General features: G+C 51.0%; 1 protein-coding gene across 5 annotated transcripts in view; it reads right to left on the bottom strand.

Annotated features, from left to right (window-relative positions):
• Positions 1-22,879, bottom strand: part of EFR3B (EFR3 homolog B) — an 80,730-nt gene that overhangs the window by 7,972 nt on the left and 49,879 nt on the right. For 3 of the 5 annotated variants that reach the window (XM_074341759.1, XM_074341758.1, XM_074341757.1), the window contains exons 5-19: positions 17,776-17,897; positions 13,106-13,255; positions 11,879-12,013; positions 11,352-11,430; positions 10,467-10,602; positions 10,016-10,177; positions 9,160-9,271; positions 8,717-8,768; positions 6,420-6,592; positions 5,834-5,909; positions 5,104-5,265; positions 4,367-4,498; positions 2,904-2,971; positions 1,908-2,035; positions 1,055-1,146 (exon numbers count right to left, since the gene is read on the bottom strand). In XM_074341759.1, coding sequence (XP_074197860.1) covers positions 1,055-1,146; positions 1,908-2,035; positions 2,904-2,971; positions 4,367-4,498; positions 5,104-5,265; positions 5,834-5,909; positions 6,420-6,592; positions 8,717-8,768; positions 9,160-9,271; positions 10,016-10,177; positions 10,467-10,602; positions 11,352-11,430; positions 11,879-12,013; positions 13,106-13,255; positions 17,776-17,897 — 1,779 coding nt within the window. The remainder of the gene's footprint in view (positions 1-1,054; positions 1,147-1,907; positions 2,036-2,903; positions 2,972-4,366; positions 4,499-5,103; positions 5,266-5,833; positions 5,910-6,419; positions 6,593-8,716; positions 8,769-9,159; positions 9,272-10,015; positions 10,178-10,466; positions 10,603-11,351; positions 11,431-11,878; positions 12,014-13,105; positions 13,256-17,775; positions 17,898-22,879) is intronic. The other 2 variants (XM_074341755.1, XM_074341756.1) reach the window with 2 other exon arrangements.

The following is a 22,879-nucleotide window of genomic DNA, read 5'->3' as shown; positions in this document are numbered from 1 at the left end:
AGACAGCAGACCAGCCAGCGTGGGGCTGTGGATGTGCACCAGAGAGGAGGGGGAGAGGAAGTGAAATGGTAGGGCATTCCTGATAAATGGCTCTGAATGCCAGGCGTTGGGTTTGGAATTTGACCAAACCAGCATTAATTAATCACCTGCTATAAGCCTAGCATTAGCATTTGAGGCTACAGGGAGCCACCATGGGATTCCAGAGGGGTGGGCATGGGGCACGGTGGGCTGGAAGTGGAGAGAAGTGTAGTACAGCAGAAGGGTGGAGACCCCCACACCCCTGCTTTAGCCCTGGGCTAAGCCGAATCTCGAAAAGGGGAAGGAACCCATGTTGGACCTAGGAGGCCACGAGGGAGCAGGTGGCTGTGTCCCCAGGTAAGCACTTCTCCTCCTCCTTCTGCTTCACTTTACTTACCAATTCCTGAGGGTCTCTCAATTCTTGGGAAGGGAGAATTACAACAATGGAGTGGACAACAACCAACTCAAGCTGTGACCCTAACACATGTGAGGTTCCCAGTCTTGCAGAGCTGGAAGGGCCTTGGAGGACACCTGGCTCAACCTCATTTCACTTCTCCAATTAGCTTGAGTCTGAGCTTCCTTCTTTCCATGGGAAGGTTCCAGACCAAGGAGCTGTGGGAATGGCTGAGGGCGTTTAGAGGGAGGCTTGATCTTGACCTAACTGACTTCTTGCTCCAGGCTCATTTGCGGCAAGACTGGGTGTCCAGGCTCTTCTCCATGGCTGTGCCAGGCTGTCTGGACCCAAGGACCCCGAAAGTGTTCTAGTCCCAGTCCCACCCAGATGTGCATCCTCCTCACTTCTTGTTAAGTTTCCCCACATCTCCATCAATTCCCTTAATTGGCAGAGTCACCATTAAAAACAAGCATATTAGAGGGGACGGTACGGCTCAGTGGTGGAGCACATGCCTAGCATGCATGAGGTCCTGGGTTCATCACCAGTACCTCCATTCAGTAACTAAATACATAATTACCCCCCCCCCAAAAAAAAACCAAGCATCATGCATCTTGAGGACTCCCTTGTTACTGCGATACTCACCTCCTCCTTCTCTGGGCTGTTCCTGGATTCCACCTCCACCTGCAGGGAAATGGTTTCTCCAATGCTCTTCCTCTTGGATAAGCGATCCTCATCTGGGAAACGAGAAACCCAGAAGCTAGAGCTGCTGGCCCTTGGAGAGAGAGCCAGGATCACGCCTCCAGCACCATCTCCCAACCCCTCTGCCTCTGCCTGGTCTGCAGTCCTCCGAGGGCTCAGTACACACTGAGGATACAGCTGGGGTTTATGGAAGCACCTTTCTCTGCCCATCTTAGAGTGGTGAATTTTGCTCTTTGGGGCTAAGATTTTGAAATCATTGATGGTCACAAAAAAGCTGCTTATGACCTCAACTTGCACACATGCCATCTGCTGACAGCACCAGAGGCTGTCATTTGTGTAGCATCTATACGTGCATTTGCCTCTACCCTTTAGGGCAGGTGCTGTTAATATCCCTATTTTACGGTCAAGGGAACTGAGACTCAGGAGATGCCAAGGGAATTGAGACTCAAGGGATGCCAAGGGACTCATCTAAGATTTTTCAGGGAGTCAGTTGCAGAGAACTGGGTCTCTGATTCCAGAGCCCACGTGTGCTCTTTCCGGCACAGTGGGGCCTCTCCCGTGCATGGGCCAGGCTACCCCACGGGCTGGCTACTCCAAAGGGTCCTGCACTGAGGAGGAGTGGTGGGGAAGTCAAGAAGATCTCACCATAGATTTGCACTGTATCTTTCAGCTCTTGTATGACATCCAAGGTACCATGGAAGACGACCGAAGGACTCTCAAGTCCCTGACATTCAGGCCCTTGCCTGGCCAAGAAAAGCCAGAGGCAGGGTTGGATGTCCTCGAGCAGAGCTCATACCTGTCAGCTGAGGGACGTAGGGCAGGCAGAGCCTGTCTGAATTGTAACCACTGCCCCCCAGGACTTCACTGATCTTGCTCTGGCGGAAGAGAAACTCAATCACCACTCCATCGAGGTTTTGAGACAGCCTGGAGGACAAAGGAGGGAGGAAGCAAGTGAGAACCATGGGTGGTGAGAATGATTTCTTAATGACTTTCTTTATTATAAAAGTAACGTCCATTATACAAAATGACAGAGAAGCAAAAGGAAAAAAAATCACCCACAGTCCGACTTTCTTTCTTTTTTCCTTTCTTTCTTTTTTAATGGATTTACTGAGGATTGAACCCAGGACCTCGTGCATGCTAAGCATGTGTTCTACCACTGAGCTATTTCCCTCCCTCTTTACAGTCTCACTTTCCAGGGAGAATTGCATTCACATTTTGTGCAGAATCGCTCAGTCACACACACGGATGCACACACACAAACACAGCCCCGTCCCTCACAGTCCTGTTACAGGATCTATTTTTTTTTCTCCTATTATATAGTGAATATTTCACATGGACTATTCTTCCAGAACACTGTGGATGGGCTACCAGTTGTTAATGGTGTGGATGGGCCATAATTTATAAAGCCATTTCCTATTGTGGGATTTGTGGGATATTTTGTTTTTTTCAGAGTGTCTTTTCCTTGAGTTCCTCTGATGCCGAAATGATACCGGCCCACAGAATACAGTCTGAGAAGGCCACTTGGATTGATGGCAGTGTCTTATCAGGAAGGACTCCTCCAGGATGTGTTCCCATGGCCTTGGCCAAAGTTCCCAGAGGATGTATCCCATACTCTACGGTACAACATGCCAGGAAGGCCTAAGGCATGGATTACAGTCATGTAAGGGGAACCAGGATGTCCTGGCCACAGGCAGGGTCCACTTACTGCTCCTGAGTCCCTGGCCTCCCACTGCCCGCCTTCTTGCTCAGCTGCCTTGGGTGCCTTTGACCATGTCCCCGGGGTGCTCCTCACCTGGGCCTCTCCACAAACACGTCCTCAGGGAGCATGTACGGAGCCTCTTTCTTCCTGGTCTCTATCACCTGAGGTTTGGGAGGAGTCACAGGAAGAGCTGGGTTCAGCAGGGAGAGGGAGTTTGGAGCAGGAAATGAAGGAGCTCCCACCCACTAAGGGCTTCCTCCCTCCCACAAACTCCCGGCAGAGCACCGACAGCTGGGCTTCTGAGGGAGCAACTCAGACCAACAGGGACCCTCAGGGCAGCCTAAGAAACCCTGCTCAAGCTGTCCCCAGGGACACACATGCGTTAAGGTCCTCCCCATGCAGAGGTCTTAGCTCCCAAGAAAGTTCTGTTTCTTGCTCCTGTGCTCTATTTTCTTGTTGAAACACGAAAATGAGAGCATAGGTCACACTGTTCCCCAAACCCAGGGGCGCTGCAAAACATCCTGATGAAGAGTGACATGCTGAGTTTCCCTCAACATCCTTTGCAAATTTTTGACAAGAAAGGTGACAGCTATTAAGATGGTGAGAAGTGGCAGGACAGCTGGCATGCAAATTCGTGCAGGAGGTGAGTAAGACTCGATGCTACTACTTTTAATGAGGAGGATGTCGGGGCATTGCCTGTCCTGCCCTCCTGTATCAGCCCAGCGACCGGGGATTCCCTGCCTCGCTCAGGATGGTCTCGGGCAGGGCGATATCTCACCTTCCTCCGTGACCCGAGGCCAGGCCAGGCCAGCTGAGACTTGGGCTTCCTTGTTTAGTTTTATTTTGTTTTGCTGGTGTATTTTAACATTAATCCTACACATTATATGATTCCACTTATATATAGTTTGGTGTGTTTTAAGATGTCTTTTTGCAACAACTAAGAACATCTGATTGCAGACTGGGTACAAGATAACAACACCAAGGGATAACTGATCATTTAATTAGGCATGTAAATCACATGGAAATTATGTAGGAAGGTGTCCATGTTTTTTTAGCCACGAATACTGATATATATAGGGGTGAAATGACATGATAGCTGAGGCTTGTTTGAACATATGTCAGCAAAGGAAAAGCAAAAGAAAAGGAGACAGATGAAGCAAATGTGCAAAGTCTTCCTAACTGCTTAATCTGTGTGATAGCTGTGCAGATGTTTATTGTTTTACCCATGCAGCTTTTGTGATATTTGAAAACTTTCATAACAAAATCTTTTTTAAAAGTAGCTTTAGTCCCAGACGACCTGAGGGTGTGTGCACATGCACTTCCAGGAGCGGGGGAAGCACAGAGGGGCAGGAAGTAGAGGGGGGCAGGTAGCAGGTGGGGAAGGGGTACAGGATACCGCCCTGTGCTGTGTCATCTCCTATAGGAGGAGATGCCAGCTCTTTCTCACTATCATTAGTTCGCACGCCTAGACCATGCACAGGGCTCATGCAATTAAGGAAAAGCTGTTCTGGGGAAACCCCAAGTCAAGGGCCCCCCGAGCTCTCTGGGTAGCCAACCTCATGGATGTGCTGGCAGAAGGCAGGCACGGTTGTGAGCTGGCTGATGAGGTTCAGGTAGGCGGCGCCCAACGCATAGAGGGCACAGCGGTTGTAAACAGGCAAGTTCTCTTCGTTGACCTGGGCCACGTCCTGTGGCGACACATTGAAAACCTATACTGGTGCCCCACCCTCAGCACCCCAATTCCCAGCACCCTGGAAAGTCTAAAGGCCTATCTAGCGCCATGCTGGCTCCCTAAGACTCAATGAGGGGGGCTTGTTGAGTCTCCAGGTCCCCAAGCTTGGGGACAGAACTCCAAATACATATTTTAAATAAGTGCTCAAGGCGATTCGAAGCACAGCCAGGTTTGGGAACGAGATGATCTTTAGACAAACAAGTTTGTTTCGGGATCACTCCGGGCTTACAGGTACCCTCTCAGTGATTCCCGGAGTCTCATTCAGAACCTTGCAAGAGACCTGAAATACTAGGGGTGAAAGGATGTTTTTAAAAGACCCTATTTCCTGGGTCTCCTTTAGTCTGAAGATGAGGCAAAGTCGTGAATGAAGCACTCTTCGGTGGGTCCCTAAACAGGACCCTGGTTTGTGGTCTTTATGGAGGAATGGCCAACCAGGGTGTGACATTCCTGGGCTCCAAAACAACTGTTAAGGGGTGGCGACCTGGCACTCAGTAGTGCTTGGCCAACACAGGTCCCCTCCCCTGACCCCAAGCTCTATGTCCTGCCCACACCGGACCCCACCTGAACGGCCAGCACTAGGCGGATGAGGTCTACCACCACCTCCTCGTTGGCCAGCTCAATGCTGATGAGCGCCAGCAAGCCGTAGAGCGCCTCGTAGTGCTTCTGTATGTTCGTTTCCTCCTTACAGCTCAGGTAGATGTGTCTGTAGAGCTGCTGGGAGTGCTGGAGATGGGGCAAAAGTGGGGGCAAGGCCATGGCGGGCGGGATGGGGACAGGAGGGGCACGAGAATAGGAAGATCAGTCCTATTAGGAAGGAGTGGCACAGCTGTGTGTAACCCACCTCCACCTCAGGGAGAGGATGCCCTTAAAGCAGACCGCGGTAGAAGCCAGGACATGCAGGAGGACATGTTTAGGGAAGGGCGGGTCCAGTGAAACCAGCAACAAGAGCTGCTGCTGAAATCTGGTTTTAGGAGAACACAGTCAAGGGGTGGTCCTCACTCTGGCTCTAAATATGACCCGGGAGCTTGATCCCCTAGTGGGGTCGGCTTGTTGTCTGGACTAAGCATAGTCAAAGGGCGGTGTGGAGAGTATAGCTCAGTGGTGGAGTGTGTGCCTAGCACACACGAGGTCCTGGGTTCAATCCCCAGTACCTCCACTACAAAAAGAAAAAGAAAGAGGAGGAAGCAGGCTTTGGGGGCCTAGTCTGGGGTGATCTGGGGGCTGGAAGGCTGGGATCCATAGGGCCTGGCCCACCCAGGGTTTACTATGTCTTGAGGTCACACTTGCTAACCTTCTTCATGAAAATGGTGTCCTGTCGGGAGCACTTGTCCACTTTCAGCTTCAGGACAGAGATGTCACTGAGGGTACTGCGAGGGGACGAGAGGCCACCTTAGCCCTTGTATGAGGCCAGCTAGAGCATCACGTGGCATTGGTTGTTCCAACGCCTCCCAGTGTTCCTCCAGCCCTGGTTCTTAGCCTGATCTCCACTTTCTCCCAAGTTCTCAAGTGCCTGTCTCTTTTTCTTAAATACTGATCCAGATTACTCTCTCCTTCGTCTCTTTCCTCCTTTTAAGCTCCCCTCCCCCAGTCTCTACTGATAATCCTGCATCCCCTTCTTTCCTCCCCACCTGAGAGCTCCTTTTGGTACCTGCTCTGTGTCTCTCAAATTTCCAGTCCCTCCCTCTGCTTCCTCCCCGCCAGGTGGAAGAGCCCTTCCAGTCTCTCCTTCCCTTGCAGGGCCTCAGGGTCCATATCCATGATCAGCTCCCTGGTGGGTCCCACTGAAGATCTGAATTGTCCTTCCACCTAGGTGTGAGGTCCTAACAGGAGTCTTCTCCCTCATCACACATCAGCTGGAGGGGAGACTCCAAGTTCACCTGATGGTAGAGAACTTGTGGCGGTTGCCATGACGATCAATGAAACTGATGAGAATCTCTAGAACGAAGAGACGGATCTCTGCATCCTCCATGAGGGCGGTGGAGAGAAGGCGGTCAAGGAAGTTGCTGGGCAGAGCTGACATCATGTTGTTGCACTGGAAACCAGTGGATACCTGCAAGGGAGCCCAGGAGAGTGTGCTTAGGAACCTTCTTGGCAGCAGCGAGGAGATGGAGGAGCAGCCAGCAGAAGTTGGGTCTGAAGCATCCATCCTCTCTAAACACCTCCCATCCCAGCTCCCCACATCCTCCACCTTAGGCAACTTTTTTGAACCCTCCAACATCTACCCAGGCAACCTGCTCAGCTCAGTTTAGCTGACCTGGGGGGGGGGTGGGACAGTATGCAGAAACATTACGTTGTTAAAAGCAAGCAAATGATGAGCACAAGAGGCGGGCAGAGGCCAGGGAGCTTCAGAACCTAATGTTCCAGGCCATTAGGGCACAACTGACGAATATTCACCACAAACACGCCTCATTAGGAGCACGGACAGTCACAAAGAAATGGAGAGACAGCGGGAGAACTTATAGCTGGGCCAAGGAATCAGAACCCACGCACAAGGCAACAGCCAAAGCACGCACACAGCACTTGCTTACACCTCTTCCAGCCTGGCCATGATGCGGGGCTTCTAATTAAAGCCAGTTGGCACAGACACTTCATCCATGATGTTGTCAAAGCAGTCAAAAGCAGCAAAAAATATTTACTGTTAAGTCCATATTGCAAAACAATGCCTTTGATGATCTAACAGGCCGCTGAGGCTCTAGTAAAGCCTAGTGGCATCAAGAGTAAACATCAATGTTCACTGAAGGGGGACGTATGTGTGTGTGTGCTGCAAACTGTCACGTTGGTGACATGCTGGGCACAAATTAATGAGGGCAAACTCAGCAAAGAAATGGTAGGAGTACATAGACCCACAAGGTAACCAGATATGTGAGCACAAAGAGCCTTTATAAAAATAAAGTGATGCTGAGCGGTGGGAGCAGCTCAGTGGTAGAGCGCATGCTTAGCATGCATGAGGTCCTGGGTTCAATCCCCAGTACTTCCACTAAAAAAAAAAAAAAAGAGTGATGTGAACAGTGGGGCTGGGTAGAGGGAATAGAGGGAAGGGAAGGCATGAGGGAAAGAGGGGGCGGTCAGAGTGGCATGGTTAGAGCAGAGACGGGCTAGGCGTGATGTAGGGGAGTCCAAGGAGGGAAAAGTGACTGGGGACCTTCAAATTCAGTCTGAGAAGTTTGAAATCTGAATGCACATCAGTTAGAACCTGAGACTTACTCTTTAACAAGGAGCAGCATGTGGGGGACAGCATTTCTAGAAAATTCTTCTTGGTTGTATTTATGATAGGTGAGGAGAGGTGGAGCAACTATGAGAATAACAGTTGGGAGATATCCAGAGTTGAGGCCAAGGCTGTGCCTAAGAACACCTGGGGAGCTTGTTACAAACACACATTCTAGGACCTCACCCTGACAGTGCAAAATCTCTAGAGAATCCATATATTAAATAAGTTGGTTATATGAATAGCATTTGAGAACAGTAAATCTAGGCTCCATTGATGGCTGCAAAGAAGGAAAGAAGATGAATGTAAGGGGGGAGGGTATATAGCTCAGTGGTAGAGCACGTGCCTAGCATGCACAAGGTCCTGGATTCAGTCCCCAGCACCTCCATTAAAAATAAATAAAAACCTAATTACCTCCACCCAAAATAAAATAAGAAGATTAATGTAAAAAAACTAATAAAGGATACACGTATAACTGAATCACTATGCTGTACACCAGAAATTAATACAATATTGTAAGCCAACTATGCTTCAATAAAAAAAATTAAATTAAAAATACTAATAAAGGGAAAGATGGTAGCTGGGAGACTGAGGTGGGCACAGGTGCCAAGGGAGAAACAGGTGGAAGGGACCTGGGGAGGTCCTTGGAGGGAAAAGGGGCAAGAACCAATAGATTCCATCTCAATACAGAGATAACATTTGGGTGACAAGGCCATCAGTAGCTGAGAAGGTACCTCTGTGAAAGTTAGAAAGAGGTGTCCTGCCTGTTTTGGATAATCCAGCCCTGTGAGTACCCAGCCTGGCTAGTGAGTGGAACACAGGTTGGATTTCAGCCCCCACTCACCCCTTTGGCCGGGCATATTTGTGCAGTGTGCCACCTGCACAACTGTATGTGGTAGCCTTCTCTTGGTCCCTTGGAAGGAGCTGCCTCCTGCAGAGGCAGAGCAGGAATGGGGACAGGAGGCTCACCTGAAGGAGGGATTTCAGCAGCATAATCTGGGTCAGCCGGTTTCTGTTCTCCCTATAGACCAGAGACACAAATACTCACCAGGATGGTGATTATGGGTGAGTGAAGACCCCACACTTGCCTGCCCAGTTCTCTCTCGTGATTAGATTCTCTATGAGGCTTATCTTGTTGGGTTACCCTGGACAGTGACCTCCAGAGCCAGGATGCAGACTAGGGAATTACTGGCTCCCCTCCTTATTGGCGGGACAGCCTGAGGAACTGTTGTGGGATCCAAAGGCCCACGAAAGCCTGCTGAGGGATCTGAGAGTAGAATGAGAGAAGACAGTGAGGGCAGCACCAGGAAAGTTGAGGTGCAGAAAGGAGAGAGCTGGAAAATGTGCAAAGGGGAGTCTGGGGTGGAATCTAGGCTGGGAGAGGAAGAGGGAGAAAAGTGTGGTAGACTCACCCTGTCCTCCCCGTCTCCACGGGGTGATGCAGGGAAGGCAGCGGGACCTTGCTCATGATGAAGAGGATCACCTCGGAGCGCTGGTACGTGGGCAACGTGCTGGCAAAGGAGCCTGGGGGAGCAGGGAGGGCAGAGGGAAGGGAGGAGAGGGTTGGCCCAGGTAAGGCCGCCAGCTGCCAGGGTCTCAGCTCAGCCTTTCAGCTGAACAAACTACTGCAAAGAGTGCAGGCTGCTTCTCTAGAGAGACGATTAAGACTCAGAGGGAGACACCTAGGTAACTGCAGAGGACTCTTCCCGGCTCCCGTTCCTTCACTTGTTATTTCTGAGACTGGTTAAGGTCTCCGGGATGGAGAGGGGAAGCTCCAGTGACACAAGGACAGGAAGGATCTGAAAGTGATGGGCCCTTACGTGCACGCGGGGGCTTTACAGCCCTCTTCCACATCCACGTGCTTATCCACGGCCTTCTCCCTTTCCTATTCTCTTCTTTTTCTCTTCCTCACTCCCACCTCCCCTCCAATTACTCCACTGTGGAAGCATCAGGCAGGCCTAATAGGGACTGGGGTGCAGGAAGAGTTCGCCTCTCTTAGCCTCTGATCTGAAGTCCAGGCTGAGAAACCCAGGGAGATTGTTCTGTGCACTCACTCAAGTCAGGCCCAGGCCACTCTGTACGCTGTGCGCACAGCGGATTAACTCTATTTTCCGCAGTGTTCGTGAGTAACACAATGTGAGTGGATGACAATCCTACGCGGCCCTGCCGCCCCTCTGTCCCATCCTCCGCGGGTCCAGGCCAGGGCCCCGCCCCCGCCCCGCCTGGGCCCCGCCCCTCGCCCAGGCCCCGCCCCTCCCCAGGACCCACCTATGGTCTTGATGACTGCCTCCTGGAACATGCGCTCTTCGTGCTCCTTGATGATCTTGGTGCCTAGGCTGATCGCCCCATCGTAGCTCCCGGTCAGGGCGTAGTCGATGCTGAGCCGCAGCTGCCTCAGCAGAGTGTTGAACATCTCCAGCACTGTGGGTCCTGAGCGCAGCGGGGTGGGAGACCCGAAACCCCGGGCTGGCACCCCTCACTCATTCTCCCCTGCCCGGTATTACCCGGCAAGCCTGGGCCCACTTCTAGCCAGGGTCTTCCTCTGCCTGTCGACCTTCCCTGGCTGATATCTCCTCTTGAGGAAAACCGGCTTTGACCCCTCCCTATGGTGCCTTGCCCTTTTCTGGAAGGGGAGGCAGCCTACTACTAAGGGCAATTCTTTTCCTTGGTGGGGGGGGGTGTCCCCAGCCCCCACTCCTTCACTGAGGACCCCTCTTACCCACAGAGCCGGTGGCGGCGATGACGGCGGCTTCCGACAGGACCTCCACGATGCCAGCCCGCACCGTGGCCGCACTGCGGCTGTTGGCATCCAGGTGGCTCAGGAGCTGCTGGATAACCAGGTGGGAGTGCTGCGGCTGGGGGGAGGAAGATGTGCTGGTCCCCAAACAGCAACCTCCACATGGCCTCTGAGCCAGGGCCGCCCTCGACGGGGACCCAGAGCAGGGTGGACAAAAGGCAGGTCCCAAAGCTAGTATGTAGGCATTGGAAGAGGCCCAGATACCCTGGTTTCTTTTCCTGAGTCCTTCCCCCAACCTTGGTCCAACAAGAAGTTGAGTCAAATCCTAGTGAAGACCTGGATTTCCACTTTTTTCTTGGGCCCTTTCACTTCAAATGGATCAAAAGTCAATTTTAAAATACTGTCTTCCTTCTCATTTTTCCCGGGTCCCAGGTTTTATTGGTAAGGGCCACGAGAGGCCACGTGGCTTAGTCCAGTGCTGCTCAAAGGGTGGCCTGTGGTCTGCTGCCAATTCAAGATCTGTCTGAGCCTGTTTACATTGAGCTAACTGCAGAAATTGAGAGTAAGTGTTTAGTAAGCTATCTGACAAAGCCATGGCAGCCAGTTATGGTCTATGGGCTTGTATTTTGTGTGAGTTTTTCATTTACTTTTCCTAGGAGTTCTTTGTAATTGTGTTTTATAAAGTATGGATCTGTGACGTATTAGAACTAAAAATTAAACTGGTCCTTCTCCACAGCTAGGTTAGGCAGCGCCGTTTTGGAAAACTAGGGGCTTAGGAGCCACAGAGGACAGCTGGCTTTCTCCAGCTATGCACCATCCCGCTCCCAGAGGTGCCCTTGGCCAGGGGGACCAGGGGAGCCACCGTACCTGAATTGAGTACATGATGATTTTAAAGCAACGGATGGCGAACACCTTGGGTTCCCAAAGAGAATGGTTATCCAGATGGCTGTGAGGAAGAAGATATGGGGAGTGACTATGCAATGCAAGTGATGTTAGGGAGGAGAAGTTTGGTGGGAGAATGACACCTCCCGAGACATCAGGCCCCTCTCAAAGCTCCCAGGGGCATAGCAAGGGCTTTCAGGGGTAGGTGAGAGAAGGGAAGCATGAGGGACCCCAGAGCCCTCCCAGCCCCAGAGTTGGAGGGTTCCGTAGCTGTGGACCCAGGAATGAAGTCAGGTACCTTCCTTCAGCCTCAGGGGCTCTTCTGCCCACTTCTCTCCCCCAGACTGCACTGGGCCACCATGTGGTAGCTTTTGATGCCACAATGCAGGGCACACAGGCACAGAGAAGGGACCAACTTGGCCACAGCACCACAACCATAACACCTCCTCCCCAAGGAGGTTCCAGACCCGAAACAGTTCAAAGCTGAAGGCTGGTGGTGGTGGGGCACTCACATGAGAACAGGCTTGATGGCATTTTTGATGTTGCCAAAGGCAGCCCGGCCCAGCAGTTCCCGCAGGCACCTCTCAGCCAGTTCTGCCGGGTTCTCCTTTTCCTTCTCTGGTGCTTGGAGGGGTGAAGGGGACCGGCTGTGGGAACACACAGCACACAGGTGAAAGAGGGAATGCAGAGCTGGGAGGCAGCTTTGTGCAGGCCTGGGTTTCTGTGCTTCACTCATGCAAATGGTCACAGTAGGACAAGCCGGAATTTGATGTAGGCTGCACTCAGTCATGGGGACGGGGGAGCAGTCTATGCTGTCTGAAGTTAAATGGGGTAAGGAAGCCCAGAGAGGAGGAAGATTGTGGGAGGCAGGATAAAGTTCTTTTTATGGAAATCCTTAGGGATAGGCCTGATGTGCTTCTGTGGGAAAGATAGCTACCCTGAGCTCCATGGGCCTGGGTTGGGGCGGGGCACAGACCGAGAGTGTCTCCATGCCCCCAAGGCTTTGGAAAGAAAGAGAGATGAGATCAGAAGAGATGGAGGCAGATAGTCGGAGAAAACAAAAGAAAGGGGGAGAAAGGAAGAAGCAGAGAGAGTGAGAGGGAAAAAGGAAGGCATGGGGGTTGGCTGAAGTGTGACTCAGTGGCACTCAAGTCACGGGAGGTGAGCCCAGATCTGGACAGAAGGAGCCCCAGGATTCCTCATCCTGAGACCGCTCTAGACCTCCGAGGATATGGTATTCCAGGAACAACCACCAGAGGGCACACTAACTTTCCCACCGTCTGTAGCAGCACTGGCTCAACTGAAAGTAGGGAAACCAGTGCATCTTTTGAGTGGCCACAGGCTGGCCAAGCAGGCATGTTGAAGGCCCTGAAACACCATTAGGAAGTGAGGCGGAAGAAAGGAAGGGTCCTCATCAGCAACTGGAACCATGAAAGGCATTAAAAACCTCCTTGGCCTGCTGCTTCCTCTAGAAGACCCAGGAGACCCGACTCTTGGTTCTTACCCCAGGGAGCCCCGCACCTTCAGGAATACAGACCTTAGGAAGGTACAGTGGCTGGTAGAACGCCAGATCCAAGGCTCCTAGGGAACCAGCTTTGGACTCACTGTAGAGCAAGTCACAAAAACTGGGATCCCTGGCCTCTGAGCTGGGTTCACCAACCAGCCCCAGCCGCGTGGTTGCCAAGCACCCAGGGGGGCTGCACGCAGCCACTGTACAAGCTCCTCCCTCACCTGCTTACCTCTCAGCCTCCTCCACGTGTTGCAGATTGAAAAGCAGTGATGGGACGATCTTGTCCATGTGCTGTGGGTCCCAGATATTGGCCTGCAATTCGTCATTCACTGTCTTTCTTACCACCCCTTGTAGACCTTTGATGCCCGACATTCGGATTCTGTAGGGAAAAGGGAGACATGGGGCCAAAAGTCCCCAAGCCCTGACAAGTCCAGCTCCAGTGATAAGAAGAGGCGCACAGCATGGGGAGTAGGGATGCATTCAGCCATCAAGAGGCAGAACCGAGCCCAGCTTCTCCTCTTCGTGTGACTTGGCCTCCTGGCTGGTCAGCTTCTTGTGCTGGTGAACATGAGCCTGAAGGCTGTGCCTTCTGGTCGTCTCGGAAGTTCCCAGACTGCCCTTGCCTGTATCACCCAGGCTTCATCCCCAGGGTGCCAGACTCTTTAGTACCCAGCTGGGTTTTCTCCAGCCTGAGCCCAAGGTTTAAGAGCCCAAAGTGCTGCCAAGAACTGACGAGGCAGAATCTAGGGCTGTGAGCAGCTTAGAGGGGGAGGGTGGCAGGAGGGGGAGGCACAGAGCTCAGGCTCTCAGGCACAAGGGGGTCTCAGCTGGGACTAAGCCGGTTGAGAAACCAGAGGGGAAATGAGTAACAGCACAGAGGGGACCCCTTTTACACACCCCCAGTCCTCACTGCACTCACCAAGTCAGCATGGCCCTGCAGGAGGGGGCCCTTTTTACTGGCTATTTATTTTAGTCTGAAGTTCCTTTTTAAAATCTAATTATAAAATAATACATGCTAATTATAGAGAAGTGTAAAGATGATTTACCCCTGCCACCACCACTTGAAGATAATTATGGCATTTTAGTGTCTTTCTTTTATATAATATATAACAGAATTAAGAACCTATTGCATACATAATTCCCCCCCCCATAGCATTCTATCACAAGCATTTTTCCACAACATTAACTCACAAACATGTTGAATAGTTGCCTGATACACTGTCAGATAAACTTTCTAAACTACTCTCCTATTGGGCATTTAAGTCATTTCTAAAGTTTTTGCTTCTGGAATAGTGCTACGATGGACATCACTGTACAAAGTGCTTTACTACATTTCAGATCATTGCCATGAATCAAAAGGTAAGAAATGAAAAGCTCCCAATATTCCCTGATTCCTCTCCCCACCCCCAATGCACAAGCCGCAGGAGACCGCCATCCTCACTGTTCCCGCCTCAGCACTGGGGATCTTATTTTAAACATCTGCTCTAATTTTGTGGCTCAGAAAAATCCTCACATCTTGGAGCTATTTCAGTTCATATCCTTTTGATGATTATTGTTTGTTTGTTTTTTTAATGGAGGTACTGGGGATTGAACCCAGGACCCCATGCATGCTAAGCATGCTCTCTACCACTGAGTTATTTTCCTCCCCAACTTTTTTTGTGGGGGGAGATAATTCGGTTTGTTTGTTTGTTTGTTTGTTTGTTTGTTTTTTATTTAATGAAAGTACTGGGGATCGAACCCATGACCTCATGCATGCTAAGCTCCTGCTCTACCACTGAGCTATACCCTCCTCGACCCCCTTTTGATGATTATTGGAGTTGAGCTGTTTTTCTAAATATTTCATTGCCATTTGTCTTTTCAGCTTCAGTTTTCAGTGCCGTTACCAGGGCTACTCTGGGCTTTCCCCAGCGACCATGACTGGGTGCTGGGAGGTGCCTAAGGCACCAAGATCCCCTGGCCCAGGACCAGTTAGGGCTGCTGGCAAAGAACAAGGATTCCCTGGGCAAACACTCCGCTACTTTGATCTTGACCCCCAGTCAACACCCAGAGCCTGGGGCTGTCCAGACTTGAGAACAAAGTAACTGGAAAACAATTCTGCTAACTATTCTTGGCTCCAGGTTAAAAGGTGTTCCCTAGTGCTCTGTTGAAATCAATCCCAAACGTGCTGGACTCATACATTCCACCCAAGAGAGCCTGGCTGGCAGGAAACCAAGCCCGGGGAGTGGAAAACTTTCTACCCAGGGCTTCCATATGTGTGGCTGTGAATTAATTTTTCCTCTCTCTTTCCATCTCCCCAGAAACCCTTCTACATATAACCCCTTCCTGGTTAAACATTTCATTCCATGACGCCCAGAGCTGACCGACCCTTTCAAAATAAATTTGGAAGATCAGGCCTGGGGGAGAAGAAGCCTCTTACTGCTCCTTGGAATGAGCTCAGTGGGGGCCTGCCCATATGCAAGGGACCTGGGGAGTCTCTGAACCCAAGGGGACCACACAAACACACACACACCCCGCACACACCTATTTACAAGACCCAAGGGTAGTCCTTGGAAAGGAGCTCTGGGTTCTGCAAAGGCTGTGAATGGACAGGGCGGGGGTAGGGGGGGTGGCGGCGCTCAGGGAGAAGCGGTACAGCGAGGGTATGGAAAAGAGACCACAAGAGAAGCCTGATGCAAAACTCCTCCCACTCAGCCGCCTTCCTTTCATGGGCGGCAGGGGCCACCCTGTGGGTGCTGTTGGCACTGCCTTGTTGCCAGAGCAAGCCTCAGCACCCTTCTCTTGGCCTTCAGTCCACTCTCCATGCTGTCAGGACAGTGTGACCGTGTTTGCTTCTGAGCCTTCTCCCCTCCTACCGTGGATTGTGCGTGTGTATCTGTGTGTGTGTGTGTGAGAGTGTATGTGATTGTGTGCATGTGTGTGGTTGTGCATGTCATTGTACTGGTGTGTGGTTTGTATGGATTGTATATGTGTGTGTGTGCAATTGTGTATATATGTGAGAGTGTGTGAGAGTGTGTGTGTGTGTCTGTAGAGTGGCATGAGGAGTGTCCCCTCCCAAAAGCGTGGCACCACCTGCATGGTCAGCACCCATTACAGCCACACCTGGTTACAGTCCTGCACCTTCCCCATCACCTGCTTCTGGACCCTTCTGCCACCTTCTCCAGCCCCTCCTCGGCCTCTTCATAGCCATCTGGAGTGAGGCTGCTGCTGAGGGAACCAACACTAGGGGAAGATAAGGGGCTCCTTTCTCCCACGACCCACACTGGCCTCATCAGAGGCACTGCAGCAGCATAGCCCCAGGGGACCCCTGACTCGTTCAAGAAAGGGGAGACTGGGGAGGCCAGGACATCTCCCATCAGTCATGTGGGGTCCTGCCCTGAGCCATTCATTGGCTTGGAAGCTTTGGGAACCAGCAACCAGGGGGATGGAACGGTTCACTTCCTGTTCCTCCAATGTAGACCATCATCTGTGGCCAGCAAGCACCCGACCCTGCTGTTGTACATCATGTGGCACTCGGGCCCCCACAAGGTGCTGACGTGATGCAGGAAGGAGCCGTCGGATGAGCTCCAGAACAAACCCTTGGACAGCTGGCCTCCTGTGGGCACGCTGGGCCCCCAGCCCCTTCCTTCTCTGACTCCTGCAGCTTTAGTTGATAAGGACAGCTCAGCCCTTCTGCCTCCTTCCTTCTCCTCTCCCTCTGATCACATTCTCTGGTTTCACATCGCCTCCCCAGGGGGCTAATGCACTCTCTGTAGGCAGGAGTTTACTTCTCATCCTTTGCACCTTATAGTTCTAAGGACGATGCTTGACACAAAACACCGCTTTACTGCTTCACCAGCCTGATGCAATGGTTGTGTTTTATTTGTGTGGATTTCTTTGTGATTATATTTGAGGGCTTTTATTTCTATGTCAATGAGTGTATTTCTGTGAGTTAAGTATTTTTTACAAGTGTGAATACTATGTGTGTGTAAACGTGTGTTCTTGTAATTCAAGATGTTTATCTGAAAAGCATTCATGGCATCATTCACTTACTCAACAAGTATTTATTGAGAGCCTGCTGCTCTCCAGGAAATGTTGTAGCACTTGGGATGCATCAGTGAACAAAACAACAATTCCTGCCCTCACAGAGCTTACATTCTAAGTGAGGAAAGACGGACGATGAATGAGAAACATAAGTAAATTATGAAACATGTTTGAAGGGGATACATGCTATGGGGAAATGAAACAGAGCAGGGTGAGGGAGAAGGCGAGGGGGTGTGTGGGGATGTTCAGGGGATGGCACTGTTGACAAGGGGACATTTGAGCAAAAGCCTGAAGGAGGTGAAGGAGTGAGCAGTACCGATCCACAGAGGAAGCATTCCAGGCACAGGTGCAGATTGTGCAAAGGCCCTGTGGCAGGAATGTTCCCATGTGCTTCCAAGACAGCAAGAAGGCCTGTGTAGCTGAAGGGGAATGAGCAGGGGAGAGAGGGGAGGAGATGAAGTCAGGAAGGCAGCAGGGATCGGCAAATGTGAGATCTTTGGCTTTTTATTTGTGGGTGTATAGTTTGATGGAGAGTGGTGAGTGGGAGTGTTTCTAGGGTGTATAAATGCATGAATTTCTGAACAAGAGAGCTTGGGTGGGTGCACATGTGTGTGCTGTCCCTGGCTCAGCAGACCATTATCCTATATCTCACCCTGTTTTCTGTCCCTAGAGGCGGTCCCTTTAGAAAGCACATGCTGGGCACCCAGCTCTGCCTATGCACTCACCGAAGTCCCGCTAGGTACTCTTTCCCCACCGCAACGTCAGAGCGGAGGCAAACACCAGTGACATCAGACACGCAATCCAGACTGGGAGCCCTGCAGGACCCACTGATGCTTCTGTCATTAGAGGCGCAGCCTTCCCGCCTTGCCTTATACTCACTTAGTCTTGATCTCCAAGTCCTCATGGCTGGAGTGGCACATTTCACTGAAGCGAGACACGAAGAAATCGTAGCTCCGATGGTAGGATGGGGTGTCCTCCTCAATGTTGGCGAACTTGACAAACTATGTGGGAGGAGAGAGGGAAATGCACTGAGAGGTGACCCACCGTGCCCCTTGCCTTTGCGCTCTGGGACTTGGCCTTCCCAGATCCTTTGCCGTAGTAAAGCCACAAGAAAACACACCTTGGGAACCATGCATCCCAGATCTACCTCCCAGAGCACACTCAGGAGCTCTAAGTTCCAAATCCTGCTCCCCTTTCCCACCTACACAATAAGACTGGAACCCCTGGCCCTTCTCAGCCCTTCCCTGCTGGGTGAGCAGAGGATGGAGAAGAGAAAATGAAGAGGGCCCGTTAAGCTCTTGCACCCTCTTACATTCAGAGCTGCACCACACACTCAGGCTGAAAAGTTGTTAGGAGTAACCCTGACACTGAGCGAAAGCCAATGCCAAAGCATATAGCACCGCCCTCAAATGCGTTCTGGGAAATCAGTACAAATCTGAAATTTGATTTTAAAACAATTACATTAAAATTTTGAGTGCATTTTAAAGGTACTGCCATTTCAGTTCAGTTCATCTCGCTCAGCATCCTCAGCTGCTGGATCCTTTCTGCCATCACTGTGCTAGGGACTCGATTTCAACCAAGTCCCGCAGAGAAGCAGGAATCACAGACTGAGTGGAGTTAAATTACTAAAAGTGCAATATAATTCTTCTAGGTTATTTTGTTTACTGTTGTAAATTTAATACCACAAACAACTCTAAACAGACTAGACCTTGAATAGATTCTCCATTATTCTGCCTCGTTATTATTATGTAGTTTTTACAAATCTTTTTTGGTTCAAAAAGGATACAGAGTTATTCCTAAAGTATCTCGTTAGTGCACTCTCATCTTATTCATTGTCAACTGTCAATCTACAGCCCCATCTATTTAAAAGTTGCTCATAACTTTTTGTGGATGAAAATTAGCCACTTCCACAAACATCATTAGTTATTGTAGTGTTTTGTTCTTGCAGTAATAAGTATGCATTTGTTTGCTGCTGACTCACAGAATCCCAACATGCAGAACAGATGAGGAAATCTTGCCTTCTGAGGCATACCTAAAATGCGTGCATGTATTTGGACAGGAGTATTCTGATATTAGCAATAAATCCAGATGACATCGCTTGCATTATTGATGTGGTTACGTAGACAAGGCTAGTGGTAATCCATGCGATCACAGGATAGTTGATTAGACACAAAACTCAGGAGTTCCAGAAACAGTAAGAGGGCTGGCCGTTGGCTACGTGACCTCCTAAGCCCCACAGGCTCGAACACGGACTTAGGCTGATGCTGGGGCCGATGCTAAATTTGGGTGCATCGCTGCTTGTAACCACTGACAGGATGTTCCCAGGCTGCACTCACCACGGCCGAGGTCTGGCTTGGTCGGTCTACTGAGATGGGTCATGCAGCTCCGGGCTTCTAACTGCAGATCTACCTCTGACTGGCGGGGCGAGCTCTGAGTGGGACATTTGACTTCTCTCATGTTTTGGTTTTCCCATGTGTGGACTGAGCTGCCCAGTCTTCAGTCACTACATCTTTTATTTATACTGTATCCACTTCAAATATGATGAGGCAGCTTAAGATAAGCCTACGTATATGCAAGAGTGCATGCATTACAGAATAATTAAAACAAGAATGAAAATGAAAAGAGGCCAGTAATAAAGAGGGAGAAACAATCAAAGACTTTGCCCCTTGATATTCAGTGACTGTGTAGACCCAAATGCATGGCAGGAGAATGAATAACCAAACTTCATGTTCAGTGGCGTAGGAGCTTCTGGGCTAATAGCAGTGGTGTTTAGAACATTCGCGTATCAGGTACTACCCTAAGCATTTTACATACATCAGCTCTTTCATTTCTTAAAATGACACTAAGTGACAGAGATACTGTTCTTCTCATTTAACAGACAAAGAGACCGAGACCTGCAGATGTTATGTAATTGCCTGGGGTCCTGCAGGGGGAACCTGGGCCTCACACACAGCAGGCCTGAGCTCTGCCCAGAAAACCTCCTGGCTTTCCTCCTGCTCTTTGCTTCCTCCTGTGCCTCAGACCAAAGGACCCAGGAGAGTTGCTCTGGGGATGGGGGCGGTGGATACTGTCAGAGAGAACAAACAGAGGATGAAGAAGCCACCGGGGGTGGTGGGGGGACCTTACTTTGGCCTTATCAAGAGGGCTGGAAGAGTGAAGGCGCTGGTTTCCAAACCCTACGGTACAGAGAGTCCAGGGGGCTCCATAACGCAGATTTCTGCCTCCAGCCCCAGACATGCTGGGCCAGCCTTGGAGGAGGCCCGGGGGTTCGCCAGCTAGATGGTCTGAGGCTCACACTGGAGAAACACAGCAGGATCGCCGGCGGGCAGCCTGGCCACCTCCCCTCCCCTCCAGCCCCTCTCCCTGCCCTGAGGCCTCTCTGAACCGACTCCTCATCTCTGCAGATGTGACAGCCAGTCGTCTTCACATTCAGCTCTGACTTTCCTCTTCCTCCCGTCCGTCCTGGGAGCCACGAGCAGGGCTGGCGGCCAGTCAGGCGTGGCCAGAGCCACATTCGGGCCCAGTCTGTTCTGACCGGCTGTTAGCCATGCTGTCCAGGCCGCTCAGTATTTCGACTAGGGCCCCCTGGCTGTGAGGTTAAAATTGAGATTACAAACACTGTTTAAAAGCAGAAAATTCTGTGACAGCCACGGAGGTAACGCAGGGTAGAATACATGCATGGAGACTCCTTTTCTAGAACCACAGAGGTTTTTTCTAGATTAGCCCAGCAGTCGCTTCTGAGTCTCTCCCAGCCGGGCCAGTCCCAGCAGGTAAGCTCACTGGAAAATTCCCTCACTCTTTTCTTCTGTGACTCTGTGCATCCTTGGAGTGTCACTCTTCTTCCCCGGAAATTTAGTTTTGAGTCTCCTTCTCAAATTTCGATTTTAACATGATGGCTCTTAAGAGTCCACGTAAATGTCTACTTAAATATAGACTGCGCCCCCTGCATCTGCTGGGCTCACTGACACCCATCTCCTGGCTCTGCCTCTGGTCCTTTGTGCGGCTGGGGAGGTCATGTAACTTCCGAGCCACTATTTCCTCATCTGTAAAATGGGGATGATAGGGCCTATGCCACGGGGTGGTCACCAGGGTCAATGAGGGGATGTGTGCAGTGCCTGGCGTACAACCTGCCTGGAGGAATGCCCCTCACTGCGCTGTCCACCCCACTTCGCCAGAAAAACAGCTTCAAACATGGTCACTGGGCAGCACGTTTGCTTTGTTTTGATTCATACCTTGTTCTGTTGGAAGCTTTCAAAACATTCAAAAGACCCAGGTCCTTGAGGAAGTTATTTAGAGACACAGGACTTTGCGTCAGGAGGAGCCAATGCCCCATCTTTAACACTGGGATGGCAGCAACACGCGAAAGAGGGAGTTAACACCTATTTTCTGAGTAATGACAGCATTAAACGTTTCTGTGGCTCCTGCAGTTCACGCACCCTGTTAGTCTCCCCAGCCTGCATCACTCCAATCTCTGCCTCCGTATTCACATCGTTTCCTCCCTTGGGGCAAATCTCCCTCTGCTTCTCTCTTACAAGACCCTTGAGATGGCACGTAGGATCCTCCTGGATGATCCAGGATAATCTCCCCATATCAAGATCTTTAACTTGATCACCTCTGCAGAGACCCTGTTTCCACAGAAGGTGATGTTCGCAGGTTTGGGACATATTTGGAGGGGCCATTTTTCAGCTTACCAAAACATCCATTATCTGATGTAACTTTTGGCAAGCCAGGGAGTTTAGTAGGATCTGCATATACTGCTCCCATTGTGAAGAGGAGGAAACTGAGGCTCGGAGGGAGAAACTGAATTATTTCAGTTTAACCAGAGTTGTGACAGGCGGAGCTGGGCCTTGCACTCGGGGATTCCGATACTCTGATGCTCTTCGCCCTCCACCAGTGGTTTTTCAGTTTTAATGTGCAGCAGAATGACCTGGGAAGCTTGTGGAAAGTGCAGACTTTGGAGCCACCCCAGGCCTGTTGGACAAGACTCTCAGAGGGTAGGACCGAGGCATCTGCATTCTGAACAACACCCTCCACCCCAAGTCCCACCCTGCAGGTTCTGGGGCAGGGCATCTAAGACCACAAGTCCTTTGTCTCTCTACTGGTAAGCTGGACTAGTTGCTATGAAAATGACCCAAAGCAGGCTAAGGGGGAGAAACATAAGCAGTATGTTGGCAAAGTGTGGGAAACCATGTCCTGGATAATCGAGGCCACCCAAGGCTGAAGAGATGGCCACCTCCTTTGAACTGGGGTGGTTTGGGGTTGAACCAAGGGTCAGATGGCTGGCCCTGCCATGGCTCCATCTCTGAGGCCCAGAACTGCAGCCTCCAGGCTCATTCCATTGCCTCGCTCTGTAAGATGCTTGCTCTATTATGAGGCCTGGTGATGAAACCGCCACTCAGAGGGTGTGTCCCTCATTTATTACCTCCCAGGTGGTGCCAGGGCTAATAAAACAGGCACCTTTTGGTACCAGGATCTCTGAACATCTTTGGGGACCCTGGGTTTGATAGCTTGATGGGAGGAGCTTCCCTTCCCTGAGTCTGGAAGTGCAACAGCACAGATTACCCGCCCAGATGACCTGGTCACAGAACGTTGGCCTGCAGTGTCCCCACTGGGGCAGCTCTGAGGGAGAGCCCACCACAAGCTGCTCCTGAGTTCTCCAGGGCTGCAGGAGGAGGCCCAAATGGAAACTTTGGTAATTGTGGATCAGAGGATCAAATTGGGCTGCTTCATGGGGACCCTGCTCAAGGGACCACACCCCCTGCGGGAGTCCACCTGAGAAATGCACTAAAACCTGGCTGAGATGGAGGTGAGGCTCTAGGGCTTAAAGTAGAGACTTCATCTCTCGTGTTAGAGGCAGAATAGTGTTACGATTATGAGAAGAGGTCTGGAGCCAGGCTGCGTTTCTGAATCCAAACTCCCACTTAGTAGGAGGCTGATCTAGGGCAGGTTACTTCAGCTCCCTGTGCCTCAATCACCCCACCTC

This window comes from Camelus bactrianus, chromosome 15 (genome assembly GCF_048773025.1).
Source record: "Camelus bactrianus isolate YW-2024 breed Bactrian camel chromosome 15, ASM4877302v1, whole genome shotgun sequence".
In the NCBI taxonomy this organism is placed as follows: Eukaryota; Metazoa; Chordata; class Mammalia; order Artiodactyla; family Camelidae; genus Camelus; species Camelus bactrianus.
This window is presented reverse-complemented; position numbering and strand designations above follow the sequence as displayed.